We start from the raw sequence: 21,151 nt of genomic DNA, 5'->3' as shown, positions 1-21,151 counted from the left end.
TACATCCTGGAGCAGAACTTTTAAATTCCAATAAAAACACAATTGAGTTGAACTGAATTTAAAGTAAAATTTTCTTTTTTCATGTTCAGAGTAAAAAAAAATAAAATTTCGGTATCTAATAACCTTATATTTTTTGTATTTAACAACATAACAATTCTGATTTTTACAGTGAAATTTATGAATTAAAAAAATTTAATGGTATAAAAGTTAAAATTAATTAATTTGAAGATTTTTTAAATTATTTATTCCTGCTATTGGAATTTTGAATTAAAATCGATTTAAATTTTAGTATTTCAGAATTAATTTTTTTAATTGTAAGATTTTTAAATTTTAGGATTTTTGAATTTAATAATTTTTAAAAAATCTTAAAGTGAAAAAAAATCAATTTCCTAAAAGTCTTATTATCGAAGATTTTTTGTTCTTTTAAATTAAATTGTCTCAATTTCTTATATTGGCAGTAGAATTTCAGAATTTTAGAATTATTAAAGTTGACATTATTATTGGGTTTTTAATTTCAGGATTTAAAATTTTTTGAATTTTTGGATTTCAGACAAGATTCCAGATTTTTTTTTTATTTTAAAGTTCAAATATATTTTGATGGCGAAAAGTTTTCGAATGTAAGGTATGCACTTCGGAAGAAACCAGTTTTCTGCTGATATATTTTTTAAGAATTTAGTTTTTTTTAATTATTTTATTTATGGTCATTTAAATTTTGTTTGAAAAAGTGCTAACAAATTGCATAAACTTTGACAAATCCTAAATTTATTATCAATTTTATTTTACAATTGGGTCCTAAAATGAAGCTTAGATTGCTGATATTATTGTTTACAGCGATAAAGCTTATTTTTCTGAGTACAATGACCCATTGCACGACCACAAAGAGTTAAAAATGGATTTTTGAATCAATTTTGAAAAATTAACCCCGCGGTCCTTCTTGACAGAAAAGCTCCTACTTGACAGCTCTTTCCAAGGGGACCATAGTTAATCCATCGAAAAAAATGTTGTCTTGACAAAAAAAATTTTTTGCGTTAAAATGAAAAAAAGTGATCAGAAATGGTTTTTAATCGTGTTTTTTACCGTTGTACATAAAAAATTACATAGGGCTTTAGTACCCAATTCTAGCTATGCGATCACCCTACCAAATGAGCACCCCCCTCGTGAGTTCCTCCTGCTTTGACGCCATCGCAGCAACCGAGCCGAGCAAAAGGAGCGATACAAAAAAAAAACCTCTGACAGGTCAGCGACTGCGAACGTCGAAAAAGTTCCTCTTTTTGGTGCGCTCGGAAAAATCGTCCCAAATCGCCCATTCGAAGCCATTGGCCCGCGCCCTGGGGGCTCACAATCGGTTCCCCGGTGTCCACCGAGCACGATTCCGGTGCGGAGGTACGTGGTGGTGTGCGAATTTGTCCCTTTTTCCCCCGGAGAAAGTCTCGATTGATTGCGCGATTTTTTCTTTTCTTTCGGGGTGTTTCTCTCTTCCATCAGCTTGTGAGAAGCCAGCAGCAGCTCCAACATGGCCGGCAGTAAAGGAGGAGGAGGAAAACCGAACATAAACATTGAGGAGGATGTCCGGATCGCGATCCACTACATGATTGACAAGTTCGTGCAGGACGAGAAGCTGAACGAGTTTGACTTTCCGGTGTCGTTCACGCGGGAACACCGGGCGTACATCCACGACTACGTCAAGAACAAATCGCTCAAGTCGCGCTCGCATGGAAAGGGTGAGGGAAATTGCGCAAGTTTGGGCAATTTTACGAGCTGGATTTTTTTTTGTTATTTTTAGGCAACCAACGCTACCTGACGATCTACAAGTCGAACATTTTGTCGCTGATTCACGACGATGCGAGCCTGGAGTTGAGTGACACGTCGCAAAAGTACATCCAGCAGGTGCTGAACAAGCAGGGTGGCTTCCAGAAGGAGATTGCCGATTCGTACGCGAACCGGAAGTTGTTTCCGTCGTTGACGGCGTACACGCTGAATTTGGGTTCGCCGAACAATTGCGGGAAATGTGTGCCACCGCCGACGAATGCGAGCATGGCGGTGCTGCAGGAACGGCACCGGTTGCCGATCTCGCCGTATCGGGACACGATCATGAACTGTCTGAACCAGAACCAGGTGACGATCATTTCGGGCAGCACGGGTTCGGGCAAGACGACGCAGATTCCGCAGTACATTCTGGAGTCGAGCACGCTGCGGGGGGAACCGTGTCAGATCATTTGCACGCAGCCGAGGCGACTGTCGGCGATTACGGTGGCGGATCGGGTTAGTTACGAGCGCAACGAAAGCCTGGGCCAGACGGTGGGTTATCAGATCCGGTTGGAGAGTCGGCTCAGCCCGTTGACGAATCTGATCTTTTGTACAAACGGCGTTTTGCTGCGCTGTCTGATGGGCAAGAATGCCAACAGTATTCTGAACGACCTGACGCACATCATCGTGGACGAAGTGCACGAGCGCGATCAGTATTCGGACTTTTTGCTGATTTCGCTCCGGGAGAAAGTCCTGCAGCACACGAAGATCAAGATTATTCTTATGTCGGCCACCATCGAATCGAACACGTTTTCGCGCTACTTCAACAATGCTCCCCTGATTGAGATTCCCGGCCGGTTGTTCCCGATCGAGAGTTTCTTCCTCGAGGACATCCTGTACCGGGTGGATTCGTACAATTCCAAAATCAACGACGTCCGCCGCCAGTACAAAGGCACGCCGGACTTTGCCAGGGCGTTGGGCGGGCAGCAGCAGCTGCTCCGGTTGCCGTCGGACGTGGCCAGCACCGCAAACATGGACGACGAAACGATCCTGCTGATGAACGACATCCTGGAGCTGTGCTGGATCGAAAACAGTCCGGACGATTTTAACCACTTTTTCTATCTGGTCGAGGACGAGAACAATCCGATCAATTTCCAGCACACGGAAACGAAGATGACGGCGCTGATGATCGCCGCGGCCAAGGGTTACGTGAACGTGGTCAAGCGCCTGCTGGACATGGGCGCCGATCCGTCCGTCAAGGGCAAACACAACTTTACCGCGCTGGACTGGTCCGTCAGCATCAACGGGTACAACGGATGCTCGCAGCTGCTGGAAATGGCCTCCCAGCAATCGCAGGCACTCGCCGCAGCATCGTCCTCTTCCTGCTCCTCGTCGGCACTGCTCGCACAGCAGCAAATGCAATCGCCTCCCAAACATCTGGCCAAAATCCTGCTGGACGTGTACCAAAGTACGACCAACGACGACAAAATCGACCACCGGCTCATCTTCGACGTCATCAGTTACATCTGCACCCAGCTCGGCCCCGGCGGCATCCTCGTCTTCCTGCCCGGGTACGACGACATCCTGGAACAGTACGAACTGCTGAGCGGAAGCCGCTCGCTGGCCAACGGAAGCTTCCGCATTTACATGCTGCACAGCAACATGCAGACCAACGATCAGAACGCCGTGTTCAAGTCGGTTCCGCACGGCACCCGCAAGATCATTCTGTCCACAAACATTGCCGAGACTTCGATCACCATCGACGACGTCGTTTTCGTCATCGACAGCGGAAAGGTGAAGCAGAAGCACTACGATTCCGTAACGTCCACGACTTCCCTGACGGCGACCTGGATTTCGCAGGCCTGCGCCACGCAGCGAAGTGGCCGCGCCGGTCGTACCAAGCCGGGCATGTGCTTCCGCCTGTTTTCCCGCCAACGGTTCGAAGCGATGGACAAGTTTACGCTGCCGGAGATTCTGCGCGTCCCGCTGACGGAGATCTGCCTGCAGACGTCGATCATCGCGAGCCACACGTCGATTCTGAACTTTCTCAGCAAAGCCATCCAGCCACCGTCCACGATGAGCATCAAGCAGAGCATCAAACTGCTGCAGAAGCTGGGCGCGCTGGACGACGACGAAAATCTGACCGAGCTGGGGTTGATCCTGGCGGATTTGCCCGTGGACGCGCGACTCGGCAAGATCCTGCTGTACGGGATCTTCCTCAAGTGTCTCGACCCGGTGCTGACCATCGTGAGTGCGCTCAGCGTGAACGACCCGTTTGTGCTGCCGACGAACGCCGCGGACAAGGACCGGGCGTCGAAATCCAAGCGGGACATGGCCGAAGACTCGTACAGCGATTGTCTGTGTTTGCTGCGGGCGTTCCAAAAGTGGAACGACGTTCGACCATCGACGAAGGAACGGCAGTTTTGCAATCGTTTCTTCCTGAACTCGGGCACGATGGACACGATCGGCAGCTTGCGAACGAAAATTCTGGGCCATTTGCGATCGATCGGGTTGGTGAAGAGTTACGGCGCGGGGAACATCCAGGATCTGAACCAGTACTCGGACAGCTGGGCCGTGGTGAAGGCGTGCCTGGTGGCCGGGTTGTACCCGAACGTTTGCCGCGTGGACAAGGAAAACGCCACGATCAAGACGCGCATCGACAAGAAGATCAGCCCGCACCCGAGCTCGGTCATCCGGGACAAGTCGCTGAAGAAGAACAAGGAAAGCATCCTGTCGCTGCCGTCGGAGTGGATCGTGTTCGAGGAGAAGACGCGGGCCGGCATTCACTGCCTGATCAAGTGCAATACGGTTGTGACGCCGGCGACAGTGGCCATGTTCTGCGGGCCGCTCTTCCTGAACGAGGAAGAATCGCTCATCCCGTGGAAGGAGCTGGACGAGTGCAACTCCGACAACGACGAGCACGACATGTCCGACAAGAGCAAACTCATCGTCGACGATTGGATCAACTTTGCCGTGGACAGTGACTTTGGCACGTCCGTGTTCCACTTCCGGCACAAGCTGAGCGCGCTGTTTCTCAAGTTTATCAGCAACCCGCGGTCATATCAACCGAACGCAAACGACCAGTACCTGTTGAACACGGTGGCCCGGCTGCTCGAGGAGGAGGACCGCCACCTGGGCTTTGCCGGCCACAACAACATTGGCCAAAAACCCCGTCCTGTGATACAGACGCACCAGAATGCGGCCGCCAGCAACGGCTTCAACTTTTCCTTTGGGTCCGATCTGCGCGGTGGTGGCGGCGGAGGCGGCGGTGGCGGCCACAACAACAACAACAACAACCGCCAGCAGCACCACAAACAGCAGCAGCAGTACCATGGAGGAGGTGGCAAACATCAGCACAACAGCAACAACAGCAACGCTGGCAACAACAACAACAACCGCAAATCCGAGGCTAAGCAGCGATTCTTTGTGGTGCACGCGGCGTCCGTTGAGGCTGTTCAGCAGGCGGCCGACTCGCAGGACGGATGGAACTGGCAGCCCAAGCTGACGAAGCTGTTGAGGGTGGGCTCGAAAGTTTGTTAGCTGATTCGGGTTCTAATCGTTTCTTTCACCCACAGAAATCGCCGAATCTCAACATGACCCTGTTTTTCCACATATCACAAAGCAAATGCTTTTACGGGGCCGGGCGGCTCACGATGGTCGCGAACCGGGCCCACCTGAACCTGTTTGCGCGGAGTACGGTGTCGTTTGAGGCGTTGAGGTAAAAATTTAAGCTTTTGTCAACTCTATTTTGAAGATTAATTTGAGTTTTTGTTATTCGTTGCAGCACCTTCGAGAAGAGCTACCTGCGGGGCCGGGTACTGGAGGAATATCTGGACGGGGAGGAACTCTCGCCGCAGTCTGGCCGCGAGCTGATGGAGTTTTTCAAAAAGTAGACGAGATCGTCCGTCAAAAAGAGAGAAAAAAGTGTGCGAATGGGCACACGCAAAACAGTTGAAACACAAAAACGAAGTAAGGTGTAAGAGTGAACAAAGTTAAAATCAACAACAACACGTACATAACACAAATAGTAAAATTAAACCAAGAATCATACAAAGCTAGGCAAGCAAACAACCAACACAACACACTCTCTAATCTTTCTAGTTTCGAATTATTGTATCTTGTCGAGCAAGCGGCAAAAAGTGAAACACAACACAAAAGGTTATTTGGAAAAGAAATAAACAATGTTTAAAGCTAAAAGTGATTTAATAACCATCTTTGAAATGAAAAGAAAGTGACGAAATTCTGGACAGAACTAACAAAAAGGATTGAAGGCAAGCGACACAGAAAACAGAAATGAGTACTATTTAATTTAAATTAAATTGTAAAAGGTGGACAAAATAAACCCGGAACAAACTTTTAAAGTTATTAATGTATAAAAATGCAGCATAAAAACATTCAGTTTGTCTCGACTTGAACTTGAAAGAAATTCCAACCGCGCACTCAGTAGGCGCTGAGCACGTGCTCGCGAGAGAATCATTTCTCTCGCGCTTGTTTCGTTTTCCCTCTCTCTGTTTTGGTTGCCTTTTTGAGGGGGTCATTCATGGTTGCTGCGATGAACGGGGTGCAAAATTTGAATGACTTCAAATTTGAATTTTATTCGATTGCTTCGATTGAAATTTAGTTTCTGTATTTTTCTAACATAAATGTAATATTTTAATTAATGACGTAATTCTCGAAAGTCCCATTCAATACAGTCTGGACTAAAAATGAAAACAAAAATCGTTGCGTAAAGTGTTCCCCGACGAAATCTCGCGAAAAAGTGAATGAAACCATGGCTGCGAGTGCGTTTACGTTGGCCATCTTCAAGCCGCACCTGCTGAAGAATCCCGTGGCCTACTGCGCGACGGAGCAGCTGATCGCAGCCAGCGGCATCCGGATCGTGTCGCGCAGGAAGCTCAGCCTGACGGAGCGGCAAGCCAAACAGTTTTACCGCGACCACGAGGGCAAGTTCTTCTACGGGAGGTTGATTAGTCTGATGACAAGCGGACCGCTCGAAGTGCTAGTTCTGTCCGGGGAGAACGTGATCAGCCGGTGGCGAGCGCTGATGGGACCGACCAAGGTGTTCAAGGCGGTCTACACGAACCCGGACTGCGTCCGAAGTTTGTACGGGTTGTCGGACACGCGGAACGCCAGCCACGGTTCAGGTGAGTCAAAGCCTACCACGTTTAGAATTCAACGAAGTATTTTATTCAGAATTAATTTCAAATGCAATGCATTACAATCCTCTTAAAATAGTAAGAACTTGGTCTTCAGCGCCATCACTTCTTCGTTCCCCGTTTTGGCGGGTGAGCCGGGGCCACGTGCAGCTTCCGTCCCGCCAGCAGATGGCCATTCATTTTGGCCAAAGCCTTGCCAGCATCCGACGCGTTGGTGAAGTGTACGAACCCGAATCCCTTGGAGGTTCCAAGCGCGTCCTTGACGATGTTGACGCGCGCGATGGTTCCGAAGGGAGCGAAAAGGGTGCTCAGCTGTTGCACGTCGACTGACTTGGCCAGGTTCCGGACAAATAGTGTGTCACCCTGGGAAGGTGGGTTCTTGGTTGATTTGCAAGAAAAGAACTGTTGCGGGCGCTCCCATACTAAATCGCTTTCCTCGTCGTTCAGGTCGCACAACTCGTACCAATCAAACACGTCTTCGTAATTTTCGGCTTCGTAACACTCCAACCAATCATCGTCACAACCTTCTTCGTTTACGTCAAAGTTCAACCATTCACTATCATCAAAATCCATCTTGGATGTTGCTGTTGATGAAACAATGATAATTAGAATCTAAAATTTTCAACGGTAATCAATCCAAAACCTCCAAAGGGCTTCCAAACTTGGCAGAGTAGGCGGTGCAAGGCGGCAAATCAAAAATGCTTCCGGAGAACGCGACAGAAACTTTCGTAATGATTGAATGATCAGGCAAGCGCAAGGCACTCTAGATTTTATGCCGACTAGTCAGTCTAACGGATTCAACGGATTTTAAAGCACGGTTTCATTGGTCGACATAGAATTGCTAGACAAGCAATCGAAAATGTCCTAATTTGGTTCTGTTTGATTTTGGTTATCGTGAAATTAGAAAGGCGAGATGTTTCACATCTCGCCTTTCTAATTTCACGATAACGTCGTCGGTAAAACTTTTGCTGCTGTTATGGTGATCTTCACAGAAGTTTGAAAGAAAGTTTAACTCCATGTTGCACTTTTAATTAAAAATTTCAGACTATGTGTCTTAAAAATTTTAATAACCATAGTCTTGACATATGATTGAAAAATAAAATATTTTAAGCCGTTTTAAAATGCGTTTTACACTTATTCAGTTATTTTGCAAACATGAGAATTCAAAAAAAATGTAACAGAAACAAAAAAAAATTCGAAAATTTTAAAAAATTTGCAAGATTTTTGAAGAAACCCAAACATGCTAAAAATGATTTTTTACGCAGGGGAATGCATTTTAAAATTGATTTCAGCTGATTGCATTCCCTTGAAATTTTGAAGTTTTTTTTTTGACAAAATTTTGACGTTTTACTTCCCCATCCGATGGAAGGTAAACTTGAAAACTACGTTATTTAAATTTATAAAAAATTTCAAGAGTTCAATAAATTTTGTAGAATTCAAAAAAGAAATTAGGACGTTGAAAAATATTGATTTTTTTTTCAAAATTGAAAATTTAAGAAATTTTCAAAATAACGAGCAAACGTATTCAACATATTAAAAATATTCTAAAAACGTTACTTAATCCACCTTTAGGGTGGTTGGTGCCTTCCTCTCATTTATAGAGTGATTCCAACCCCCCAAAAGTGCCCACATGGTTTATGGATCGCCACTACATATTACAGATTTTCATGCAAAAACCACCCTTGTTTGCAAATTGTGAAATTTATATGCAGCAGTTTTTAAAGCATAACTTTTGATGTGCTTTACTAAATCGTATAAATTTCAATCGTGACTTATGGGACCCCAAGAATCGAATGAGGCCAATACGGTCAAAATTGGCTCAGTCAGTGATGAGATATTCCAGTGACATTGATTCGGTCCCATGTCTACATACAGCCAAACACACATACATTTGCTCAGCTGATGATTCTGAGTCGATATGTATAAATGACGGTAGGTCTAGGAGGTCTAATTAAAAAGTTCATTTTCCGAGTGATTTTATAGCCTTTCCTCAGTAAGGTGAGGAAGGCAAAAATCTGAAATGATCTCAACATTTCAAAAATATTTTTTTGGCACACGAGCAACTGTTTCTCTTGCCCCATATGGTCGTCTTGTCCCACTTTCCCTTACGTAATTTGGTTTCAAGGATTTGAAAAGTTATGATAAATTGGAAACATTAAAAAATGTAGACTTTTTAAATTTGAAAGCATTTATAGGGGACCATCCATAAACCACGTGGACACTTTAAGGGGGTATGGCGATTGTCCACGATCCATACAAAAAAGAGGTTGAGATTCCCAAAAAAGTGTCCACGTGGTTTATGGATGGTCCCTAGCATTATTAGGATGAAAACTATATGAATTGAAAACTCAATTATTTATAAAAATTTCAAAAATTTAATATAATCTAATCTAACCCTTTCGGAAGCATCCTGGAGAATGTCGGGGTGATTACTAGAGTTATCTACGTGCACATGCACGTGCACATGTATTGCGTGTACGTACACGAAAAAGATTGAGGTTTAATTTTGTACCAGCCAGCAAAATAAATGGTGTGCTATTGTGCGTGAGCTCGGGCTTAGATATCTCTCTTCCAAAATCTCTTTTTCCAAACGGCCAGGCCAACTGCGTAAAGTTAACCGCGAAGATAATTATTCGTTGAAATGGATTGAGTTTGAGCACGAATGTTCAAACAACAATAGAGCTTTATGACGTTTCGAGTACGCACACTAGCGCACCATTTAAAAAACATGTTCAAAAAGCGACACAATTTTGAAATAATATTGTAATTGTAATTTATTTGGTAACGATATCCTGTTAGTTTACACTTTGTATCAGGGCAAGGAAGGGATTAAGGAGATTGTACATTTGGAGCCATATCAACCGGAGAAAATCAGACTCACCTTATGTAACCTCTAAAAATTTCAAAAATTAAAGAAATAAATTCGACAAATCCTGCAGGCATTTTTTTGAAACTCAAAAAAACTTAGAATTATAAAATCATATTTTTTTAAGTTTCAATAAACTTCAAAAACAAAAGAAATAAAAATAAAATAAAACAGAAATTATAAAAAATCGAAAGATATGATTTTTTTTGAAATTTAATGGATTAAAAATAATTTAAATTTAAATACAAAGTTTCACTCTCGGTTTCGCTACTTCGAATGTTTTCTAATTCGAATGCTCGCTAAGTGGGTCCCTACATTAGGCTTAAATTTGTGATATAATTGTTCACAACGAGAAAGCTTATTTTTCTGATTACAATGACCCTTTGTATGACCGCAAAGGATTTAAAATGGATTTTTAAATCAATTTAAAAAAATAACTTAAATTAATTTCTCGATAGGTCCTTTTCAAATGAAACTCTAGAAATATTAAACACACCCCTGCGACAAAGTCCGTTCCGAAGATCGACAAACCGTTTTCCGACCTTGAGCAACATATTATTTCAACCCTGATCGTACCAACCATGTTTCGACTTGAGATGAAATAATCCTCGCTCGTCGCACGACCCGTGGTGCCTTCATTCGACTTTTCATTCCGGAACAGGTTCGTTGTTTTTGCCACTGCAATTTTCCACTACCTACTGAGGTGAGTTTGAAATTGAAGAAAATTTCAGAAATTTTCTGTAATAAAACACATTTGGTCAATATTTGCAGTCACAATGGCCGAAACGGTGCTGTACATCAACAACCTGGACCAGGCCACCACGGACATGGACCTGTACCACGAGTTTATCCGCTACGGGGCGATCCGTTCGACGGCACTCGCCCAATCGATGGACCGCACGGGCACGCACCTGCACCACGGAATCGTGGCCTTCTTCGATGCGACGTCAGCGGCCACGGCGCGGGACGAAGCCAATGGACGGATGTTCCGTGGGCGACCGATGGAGGTCACGTTCGGCAATTCGATGTTTCCATTTTGAGGATTTTCTAGCAAAAATGAATGAGTTTGGAATGTTTAATAAAGTTCAGTTTCTTTATTTTCGTGCGTTTTGATTACAAATCCGTAACATGTCGTAATTATTGTGAAATGTCAAATATGGAAATCTCAGAATTCCATAAAGTTTGGCTGGTGCGCCATCGTCACCTTCAGCTTCTTTCCCTCCACCAGCCGACCGTTCATCTGGGCCATGGCCTTGGCGGCATCCGCCGCCTCCACGAACTGGACGTAACCGAATCCCTTGGAGCGGCCTGTCTCCTTGTCCATCACCAGCCGGAGTGCCGTAACAGTTCCGAACGGAGCGAATTCCGCCGCCAGCTGCTGAATGTTGATGGATCGTTTCAGATTTCCCACGAACAGGATCTTGCCCTTAGTGGATTCCTTCGGGGCCTTGACCTTTGCAGCAGCGGGACTGGCAACCGGAGCAGGAGCCTCCCGGCAGCAAGTCGGAGCGCCACGGCGGACTCCGGCGGTTAGAGCGGTCATGCGCACGAGGCCATCATCCGTGAAGGTGGCCAAGATCAATCCGACTGGACGTGACATGGTGCAGATCTTGAATTATTCGAAATCAGTTAAATTTCTCAAGAATTTCAAACTTTTGATCAAACTTACCTAGTAGGCGGTGGAAAAATTTTCGAGCAGCAAAACGAAATCAAACGGAAGCAAACACAAAAGAAAACGCAATGTCGACTTTGAACAAAATGTCGGACAGCGGGTCATTCGTAGATGACGTTTACGGTTGAAGCAGGGCTGCGAAAAAGTTAATTTGAGGAATTTGAGAAAGCACAGTGCAACTCCGATGGATCGACAGAATCGAATCAAATTTATTGCTTTGAAAGTTTCGATAACTTGAATTGTATAAGTTTTTATACTGTTTGCTTATATGATTTGTAACAGAGATTATTATAAATGTAATTTAACAAACAAAAATGGTTCTGGAAATCGATGCAAACTGTTAAGCCGCGGCACATCCGGCCGGAGCAAATTTCAGCTTTTGAGCTGGGGTGTCTGGCGTTCCACAGGAGCAAGGGGTGGCCGCTGGAGGAGGTCCTCGTGGTTCCGTGACAATAACACCCGTGTTGGCAGGCTGTTGGCGGACTGGCATTGGCTCAGGTTCCAGCTGTTTTGGCATTGGTGGCGGTTGGAAATTTGCGCCGTTTCCTCCGTTGTTGTAGTAGGCGTTGACTGATGGAGCTCGCTGAACCGGTTGGTTATTTCCGTGATAATTACGATCATCGTAGTAGGCTTGATCCATTGAATCGTCGTCGTCATCGTAGTAGTCATCATCGTCGTAGTAATCGTCATCGTACTGACCACTTTCCTCGGCCAGTCGAGCTTGTCGATCCTCCCAATATTCCGCCGGGGCCACGTACAGTTCGGTGCCCTCGATGGGTCGGCCATCCATCCAGTAGCGTGCGTCGGCCGCCTCCCCATCGTTGGCGAACCAAACAAACCCAAAGCCTTTCGAGTAGCCGTGCCGGTCAAGAAAGATCTTCGTTCCGGTCACGGTCCCGAACGGCGCAAACATACATTCCAGCAGGAACTCGTCGATGTGATCTTCCAGATACTTGACGTACAAGGGTCGGACGTGGTCCGATTGAGGGCAGGACGGCGCTGGCCGCGGAAAGGGAGCGCAGTGGCGCCTCGAGTAAATCCGGTAGTATCTTCCGTCGGAGGCTGGTGGGGGGGTGAAGGAACATGAGAAATGTCCGCCAGCGGAACGAATCGGATACTTACAGTCAAACTCCCAGCCGTACAGGATGTCGTCCTCTTCGGGAGCGTCATTGTAGAAGAAACTCATTTTCGCACCTTCACGTTTCGGTTGTTTCCGGCAAATTGAACACAGCAAGCTTTGAGCTTTGAAACGTATGAAGCGCGCGCTTTTCTTTTGTTGTGACGTGTGACGTCATTCCAGATATTTTTTTTAAAAAGGTGGAAACCTGGAAACTGTCAGATAAATCGAATAACACCGAAATAAAAATTCACTTTAAAATTGTACTGATTGGTTGATGATATCAAAAGTTTATTTAGTTAAAATTAAGTTTTTTTTAATGTTTACATTAAGTTAAGCTGAGTTATCTTCAGCATCTACCAGTTATTGGCCAGCTCAACGTCCAAACAGTAGTCTTCGATGCACCGTCCGTTCATCCAGTACATGGCGTAGTCCGTTTCTTCGTCGGTTGCGAACGTCACGAATCCGAACCTTCTCGAAGCGCCGCGCTTATCCGTAGCGAGCTCCGTGCTGGTCACGTGGCCGAACGGGCTAAACAGGTTGTACAGGTCGTAGTCGTCAATTTTCCAGCTTAAGTTGCCTACGTACAGTGGTCGCACATTGTGCTGTGCAGGACCAGTCGGACTCAACGGGCTCGGAAATGGAGCACAGTCACGTGGCGACAAGATGCGGATATACATCTTTTCGTGAACTAAAAAACAAATATTTCTAATTATTTTGATAACATAACACCTCGTTTCCAACTCACCATCATAACCCCACCCGTGCAAGATGTCGTCATCGTCGACGTCCTGTTCCAATTCCGCTTCCCAGCGCGCCTGACGATCTTCCCGGTACTCGGCCGGGGCCACGTACAGCTCACAGTCCTCAATCCAGCGGCCGTTCATCCAGTACAACGCCTCGTCGGCCTCATCATCGCTGGAGAACCACACAAATCCATACTCCTTCGAGTTTCCGTACCGATCCTGGACGACCCTGGTCCTGACGATGTTTCCAAACGGAGAAAACATGCCTTCCAGGCCGTACTCATCGACGTTTCCGGGAAGGTTCCGGACGTACAGGGGACGAACTTCGACATGCTGGAACCGGGAGAGTGTGGGTCTCGGGAAAGGGGCGCAAAATCGGCCCGAGCGCACGTAACAACCTTCATAAGCTGTGAATGGTTAGTAATTAGGAATGTTGAATTTGGTTGAAAAGCACCACGATTACTTACTATCAAACTCCCAGCCAAACAGAATGTCCTCGTCGTCGTAGAAGAAACTCATTTTGGATGGAAAGATGTCTGAAATAATTCATATAATCAGTCAAAGCTAAATTTATAATTCAAGAACCTATAACTTTTATTGGTTTTGAAATAAAATCAACCATAAATTAAAAAAACTAACTTAATCCACCTATGTGGTTGGTGCCTTCCTCACCCTTTTCCAACAATGGGTGATATGTGATATGATGGGTTTGGACACAATTTTCGTCTGATTTCGTTAAGTTCCGGAATACAAAAAACACAAATGTCACTCAAGGGCTCATAAGTCGCATCTTAAGTGGTCATAGCATGAGACAGGGTTGCCAGATCTTCAATGTTTTAGACTCGTTGGAAGGGTCTTTCGATTACTTAACCAACGATGGGTTGGATGGTGGATCCGGACATTGTTTACATACATTTAAGTGAGATCCGGCTACAAAAAAGTAAATAAATGTCACTTAAGTGGGCATAGCTCAAGACAGGGTAGCCAGATCGTCAAAGTTTTAGATTCGTTGGAAAGGTCTTTCGATAACCTTACCAACGATGGGTCGGATGATGGATCCGGACATTGTTTACATACATTTAAGTGAGATCCGGCTACAAAAAAAGTACATAAATATCACTTAAGTGGTCAGAACTCGAGACAAGGTTGCCAGATCTGCAATGTTTTAGACTCGTTAGAAGGGTCTTTCGATTACCTAACCAACGATGGGTCAGATGGTGGATCCGGACATTGTTTATATGTATTTAAGTGAGTTCCGGCTACAAAAAAGTACATAAATATCACTTAAGTGGTTATAACTCGAGTCAGGGTTGCCAGATCTTCAATGATTTAGATTCGTTGGAAAGGTCTTTTGATTACCTAACCAACGATGGGTCGGATGATGGATCCGGACATTGTTTACATGCATTTAAGTGAGATCCGGCTACAAAAAAGTACATAAATATCACTTAAGTGGGTATAACTCGAGACAGGGTTGCCAGATTATCAATGTTTTGGACTCGTTGGAAAGGTCTTTCGATTACCTAACCAACGATGGGTCAGATGGTGGATCCAGACATTGTTTACATGCATTTAAGTAAGTTCCGGCTACAAAAAAAGTACATCAATATCACTCAAGTGGTTATAACTCGAGACAGGGTTGCCAGATCTTCAATGTTTTAGACTCGTTGGAAAGGTCTTTTGATTACCTAACTAACGATGGGTCGGATGATGGATCCGGACATTGTTTACATGCATTTAAGTGAGATCCGGCTACAAAAAAGTACATAAATATCACTTAAGTGGGTATAACTCAAGACAGGGTTGCCAGATTATCAATGTTTTGGACTCGTTGGAAAGGTCTTTCAATTACCTAACTAATAATGTATAACATGATGATGTTTGGTTCAGTTTACTGCCATTTATTCAACTTCCGAAAATATGCGAAAACACATTTTTATACATAACTTTTGAACTACTTATCGAAACTTCAAACAATTCAATAGCACCGTATGGGACCCTAAACCAAGTCGAATGCGACTAGTTTGGTCAAAATCGGTTCAGCCAGTGCTGAGAAAACTGCGTGACATTATTGGTCACATACACACACACATACACACACACATACACACACACATACACACACACACATACACACACATACATACACACATACACACACACATACACACAGACATTTGTTCAGTTTTCGATTCTGAGTCGATATGTATACATCAAGGTGGGTTTTCGAGATTTAAATAAAAAGTTCAATTTTAGAGCAGGATTATAGCCTTACCTCAGTGAGGAAGGCAAAACGTTACTTAATTCACCTTAAGGTGGTTGGTGCCTTCCTCGCCATTCATGTTGTATTTTAGGTGGTATTTACACATTAATTTAAGAGTTTTTTTTTTATTTTATTAAGTTTTTTTCATTTGTTTTTTTTTATAATTATTGATTTTACTTGAACAGCAATTTTCAATTCTTTTTTTACCAACTCTTCAAAATAAAGGTGAAAAGTCTCATGAGTTATATAGTCAGTAAAGCTCGTGTAAATCTTTGTCGAGACAAAATGATGCAGCAACATAATTAATACAGATTTTTTTTCCAGAAGAAACGCAGACACTGCTTAAGCGATGTGGCAACCGGGCGATACGCATGCAATGGGGTGTGGCTGCCAATCCCCCGAGTGGTCAAAAAAGCAAAGACCTTTGAGGTTATGCAAAAATCACCCTTTTTTGTAGCTACAAAAAAACTTTTTCTTGACATAACTTTAAAAGTACTTCACTAAACAGAATAAAATTTAATAGGGTCTTAGGGGACCCCAAAACGAACAGAATAAGGCGGATCCGGCCAAAATCGGTTCAGTCAGTTCTGAGATAATCGTGTGGAAAAAAATCGTGTCTACACACATCCCCACAGACATTTGTTCAGAATTTGATTCTGAGTCGATAGGTATACGTGAAGGTATATCTAGGAGTCGTATTTAAGAAGTTGATTTTTTGAGTGATTTTATAGCCTTGCCTCAGTGAGGTGAGGAAGGCAAAAACTAGGCCAACCGTTAAATCTATGTCAAATAAACTTAATTATTTTGATTTATACAAACGTAATTAACGGGAATATCAATTTTGTATCACTTCTCAGTAAAAATTCGGTCAAATTTTAAATTTTAAGCAAACTTACCGTAACTTCCTTAAAGTACACTGAACTAAATGAAACTCAAAAAAACCCTCAACTTCACCCACAACTTCAAAGTCTCAAGTGAGCCATCCGGTTCAATCGACACAACGGCTTGGAATGTTGCGCAGAAATGCTAGTGTAAGCATTCTGTGTGCAGTTGACGAAATGTGTTTATGTTTGGTTTTTCGAGTTTACCGAGTGGACCTTACATATGTGCACGGTACACACACTTACTTGGGCGTAAGGGTCATAAATTGTGGACGCGAGAATAATCCACTTTTAGCCAGGGTGGCCACCCAAGTCGGGAAATCGGGAAAGCCAGGAAAAGTACAGATTGTCGAGGGAAACAGATTGGCCAATGTTTGACAGCTCCAAACGCGCTGGACACCAACCGCCCTTTACGCCCAGCAAAACTGGCAGTGTTGCAAGCGCAAAACATACGTTGCCAGTGCCGATTTATTTTGCATCGACCAATCTGTTTCCCTCGACAAACTGTATAGGAAAAAGTCGGGAATTCGCCAAAATCCACCAAAAATCGGGAAAAATCGAGAATTTTGGTCAAAAAGTCGGGAATCCTAAGCATACTTATTTGAAAATTATTTTCAATATTGAAATAAAAAAAATGAACAATTTAGTAATATTTTGAACAATTTGCAAATTAAATTCACTAAATAATTTTTTTTCTTCTTCTGTAACTTACTTTAAATTTGAGATTATTTGTCAATCTATTTGAGAACTAAAAGGTTATTCAAGACATTAAAAATCCTAATAAATATTGGATGCATTTGACACAAACTTTCTTAATATTTTTTTATGAATCAATTTTAGTTTATCAAATAAGAGTTAACATTTAACATAAAACAACAATAAAGTTAAAAAACTAAAACAAAAGCAGAGTCTAATTTCAATATTTATGACCAGCGTAAAGTTATGATTCTTTTTCACTGTGTTTCTGATTAGTAGGAAAAAGATTCAAATTTGAGTTTAGCTATAAGTTTTTTTTTTGGCAGATATTTTTATTTGTGTAACTACATTCATTAAGTCATTTAAATTTTTTTCCAAATATTTTTCTTGAACTTTTTTGTAAGTATGATTTTCAGTTATCGAAAAACTTAAATATTTAATACAATCCCAACGTTGTGAAAGTATAAGAAACTTTACGTTTGCCAATCTCAAAAATAAACATTAATATTTTAAGTATTGTTAAGCATCCTGTTATTTTTCAAAGACTTATTGTGTATTTGCTTTCATTTTTGAAGTATTTTTTTTTTGAGAATTTGTTGCTAAGTTTCTTCTTTTACGAAAATTGTCAATAGCTTGATTTTTTTATAAATCTTTTAGATTTTTTTCTTTTTGATGGATGATGTTTACTTTTTTTGAGTTTTTGTTTGAAATAATCCTTCAGATAAGTAATGGCAATTAATTGAATTTCTGGGATTTGAGTGGTCACCCTGCTTTTAGCTTTTTTAGGGTCTGCTTGACCCCGGTAGGACTAAAAAGTGATGAAATTGTGTACCTAGATCAGGAAAAAATCAAAAACTAACAATCTCGATGGCGGCGCGATAGGATGACCTAGGCCAGGAAAAAATGGAAGAGATTGAGTCATACAAATGTCAGCATTTAAAATAATGAATCAAAAAGTTAAGAAATTTAAAAATTTGGGAATAGCAAAATTCACAATACAAATATTAAAAAAAAAAACTAAAAAATCAAACTAAAAAAATAAAATTCAAAAGTTCAGAAATCAAAAAAGCAAAAATAAATGAAATTTTAATTATTTATTAATTTGGAATCTTATAAAATCAAAAATATAAACATAAAAAAACAAATTTTCAAAGCTAAGAATTTCAGAATTTTGAAATTATAGTATTTTAGAATTTTGAATTTCGTATACAGGAAGTATGAATTTTTTACTGTATTTTATTTTATTGCATTGAATTTCTGTTTGTAACATTTTTGAATTTTTGAACATATGTTTTAGAATATTTTAATTTTAATAATTTGTTAAACGAAAAGAATGTGCAACTTTTCTTGACCTTGAATTTTTTTTTTTAATCGGTGGACCCGGGAATTTCAAAATAAAAATTTGATTTAGCCTCCTGTTGAAATGCAAAAACTTTAAATTTTAAAATTTTATAATTCGAATTTTTGATAATCATTGTTAAGGAAACTAGTTCATTATTGAAATTTTCAAAATGTTTAAGGGTGCACAGCAACCAAGGAAGTTGTTATCTTCTTAATTAAAACTTGCGGACCCAATCTTGCAACAATCTGATAGTACTTTGGGGAATAAATAAAAAAATATTGATAGCTTCAAACATAATTTCCATTCCTTTTTGGAAATCTTCTTATTTTCTAGAAATTTGATCATATTAGTTGAATTTTGGAATGCTAACACCAATCATACGAGACACAGCTCTGGAAAAGTAAAAGTTCAAGATGGTATGTCAGAGACATAACCGAAAGACATAGGACCTTAACAATTTGAATGTGTTGTTGGATTGCTAGTGAAATCTGGAATAAGATTATTTTATTTTGTTTCATAGATTTGTCGGCAAAATTGTCATAAATGTTCTCCCAAGGTGAACCTTCCATGAGGGCACCGGCAACTCCAGGTTGTGGCCACTACTGTCGAAATGTCAATTTTCATGTTCAGTATCAAAAACCATGAATTTTGATACCCATATTGCCACAACTCGTATGGTTCAGTAAATGTCCCCCCAGGCCCCGAGCGAACCTTCTTTGAGGGCACCGGCCACTCCAGGTATTGGCAACCACTGTCGAAATGGCCATTATCATGTTCAGTATCAAAAACCATGAATTTTGATACCCATATTGCCACAACTCTTATGGTTATGTAAAAGTTCCCCCTGGCCCCGGGGGAACCTGCTTTGAGATCACCGGCCACTCCAGGTTGTGGACACTACTGTCGAATTGGCCATTATTATGTTCAGTATCAAAAACCATGAATTTTGATACCCATATTGCCACAACTAGTATGGTTCTGTGAATGTCACCCCAGGCCCCGGGGGAACCTGCTTCGAGGGCACCGGCCACTCCAGGTTTTTTCCACCACTGTCGAATTGGCCAGTTTTCATGAGAACCGCCGCATCATAGTGACTTCAACGCGGTCCGCTTCGCTCGAATTTCCTCCTTCTGCTGCCGGTGGTTCTTCCTTCTGGTTGCTGGTCCTCTTCTTCTATTGGCCGTTGCTGCTGCTGCTCCGCGCCGGCCCGACGTGCACAGTTCGAGTGCTCGTTCCAAAGTGACTTGCTTTTGCGAAATTTTCTGCTTAAATAGCGGCACAGCCGGAGAACGGCACAAAAGGGGCACGGCCTCGAATGCATACGCTCGCTCTGATTGGTCATCTGTCCGATTTGTACTGAAAAATTACTCATTTTGATTGCATGTTTTGAGTGCTTTAACTATGTTTAGTCAAACTATCTATGTAGTTAAACGATAGCTGAAGTCTTCCCCTTTCGATTGGTGGTCCAACCGCCTGGATTGATTCACAGGGAAAAAAGATATAAGCGTTCAAAATGTCCCCTATTTTAACGCTTAAAAGTGACGCTTTGGATCGAATTTCTGAACTGGCCCCCCAATATAGTAAGTAGAGACATAGTCCTATGTCAAAAAACTCAAATTTATGTTTTCATATAGCACAATGATATACTTACAAAAGTTCATTTTCTGCAACTTTTTACCTTTTCTACCACAATGTAACCAAAAATTGCGCCAGTGTGTGTGCAGAATTTGCAATGCGCCAAATAAACGGTCATTATCTTCTTAAGTAGCTGTGCGTCATTTAGTTGACGTTTTTCTTTCTTTCTCAAATCTTCCTTCCAGATTCCCTGGCATCGTTCCTCACCGAGGCAGCGATATTCTTCCCGGATCAGCAATTTCCAGAAGCCGCCGCGACCGATAATTGCCAACCGGTTACGTCGGGTCGAGGAACTTAGAATCGCAACATTATTTCGGATCATTTGCATTTTGTAATACAGGGTAGCGAAATTATGTGTTTGATGTTTGTTTTTTGGTTGTTTAAAAAAGTTTGTTTATTGAATTTAAGTTGCTTTCGCTACCCTGGCCCTTAGTGTTAATTTAGTCTCAGAGTAATAAACGCCTAGATTGTCACATTTTGCCCTGATGGCGCGCAGATATCTGGTAACGAAAAACCTCAGCAAAGTATCACATTCGTCCCGTCCCTCGACTTAAGGGTTTTCTCGTAACTCGCAAGCAGAGTGGGGTTATGACAAAGTGAAATTTAACACCTCCTTCATTGTTGCTTTTCAGTTCGACGAAATTTTAGCGGCGAACGTGCCCGGCTAAAGTTTGGTTCGTGTGGGATGAATTTTGCGGGGAAAAATATGCAAATTCGTAACATGATAGCGAATTTCCCCCTTTACGGATGAGCAGAGAGATCAGTTTTTCAACAAGGCGTTTGTTGAACTTCTCAAAAAATGAAGCAAAGCAATAAAAAAAAACACAATGACTAGCAAATGCGCTAATTATGCCGAGATGGAACACGCGCTAAGCTCCTTCAAGTCAAGCATGGCAACTCCCCCCACCCCTGAACAAAGATATCAACCAAACACGCGGTTAACCACATGGCTTAGCTCTTGGTGCTACCGCAAATACGCGATCTCATCTTCACCATCTCAACCATCAACATCTCCTCTCCTCCTAATAAGC

The 21,151-nt window shown here is 42.4% G+C and overlaps 5 protein-coding genes across 6 annotated transcripts; 3 read left to right on the top strand and 2 right to left on the bottom strand.

The window, feature by feature from the left end:
- Positions 1-1,216: 1,216 nt before the first annotated feature.
- LOC6034550 (3'-5' RNA helicase YTHDC2) lies at positions 1,217-6,140 on the top strand. 2 transcript variants are annotated; one of them, XM_001844798.2, is made up of 5 exons: positions 1,217-1,383; positions 1,486-1,721; positions 1,784-5,265; positions 5,322-5,464; positions 5,531-6,140. In XM_001844798.2, exons 2-5 carry the CDS (start codon positions 1,514-1,516, stop codon positions 5,637-5,639), a joined length of 3,942 nt encoding a protein of 1,313 aa, XP_001844850.2. In that variant the 5' UTR covers positions 1,217-1,383; positions 1,486-1,513; the 3' UTR covers positions 5,640-6,140. The 2 variants fall into 2 exon arrangements, with proteins under 2 accessions (XP_001844850.2, XP_038109138.1); XM_038253210.1 differs by having other exon boundaries at positions 1,217-1,395.
- Positions 6,141-6,505: 365 nt separating this feature from the next.
- Positions 6,506-20,615, top strand: LOC6034551 (nucleoside diphosphate kinase 6). Its single transcript, XM_001844799.2, has 2 exons — positions 6,506-6,890; positions 20,306-20,615. Exons 1-2 carry the CDS (start codon positions 6,518-6,520, stop codon positions 20,416-20,418), a joined length of 486 nt encoding a protein of 161 aa, XP_001844851.2. The 5' UTR covers positions 6,506-6,517; the 3' UTR covers positions 20,419-20,615.
- LOC6034552 (polyadenylate-binding protein, cytoplasmic and nuclear) lies at positions 6,987-7,646 on the bottom strand. The gene is made up of 2 exons (XM_001844800.2): positions 7,546-7,646; positions 6,987-7,486 (listed from the first exon to the last, which is right to left on the bottom strand). The coding sequence occupies exon 2, from the start codon at positions 7,473-7,475 to the stop codon at positions 7,005-7,007; it is 471 nt and encodes a 156-aa protein (XP_001844852.2). The 5' UTR covers positions 7,476-7,486; positions 7,546-7,646; the 3' UTR covers positions 6,987-7,004.
- LOC119767763 (polyadenylate-binding protein 5-like) lies at positions 10,379-10,809 on the top strand. The gene is made up of 2 exons (XM_038257206.1): positions 10,379-10,471; positions 10,540-10,809. Exon 2 carries the CDS (start codon positions 10,545-10,547, stop codon positions 10,806-10,808), a length of 264 nt encoding a protein of 87 aa, XP_038113134.1. The 5' UTR covers positions 10,379-10,471; positions 10,540-10,544; the 3' UTR covers position 10,809.
- Positions 10,918-11,442, bottom strand: LOC119767762 (RNA-binding protein 39-like). The gene has a single exon (XM_038257205.1). The coding sequence runs from the start codon at positions 11,366-11,368 to the stop codon at positions 10,934-10,936; it is 435 nt and encodes a 144-aa protein (XP_038113133.1). The 5' UTR covers positions 11,369-11,442; the 3' UTR covers positions 10,918-10,933.
- Positions 20,616-21,151: the final 536 nt, after the last annotated feature.

The sequence above is a fragment of the Culex quinquefasciatus genome, chromosome 2 (assembly GCF_015732765.1).
Source record: "Culex quinquefasciatus strain JHB chromosome 2, VPISU_Cqui_1.0_pri_paternal, whole genome shotgun sequence".
Taxonomy (NCBI): domain Eukaryota; kingdom Metazoa; phylum Arthropoda; class Insecta; order Diptera; family Culicidae; genus Culex; species Culex quinquefasciatus.
This window is presented reverse-complemented; position numbering and strand designations above follow the sequence as displayed.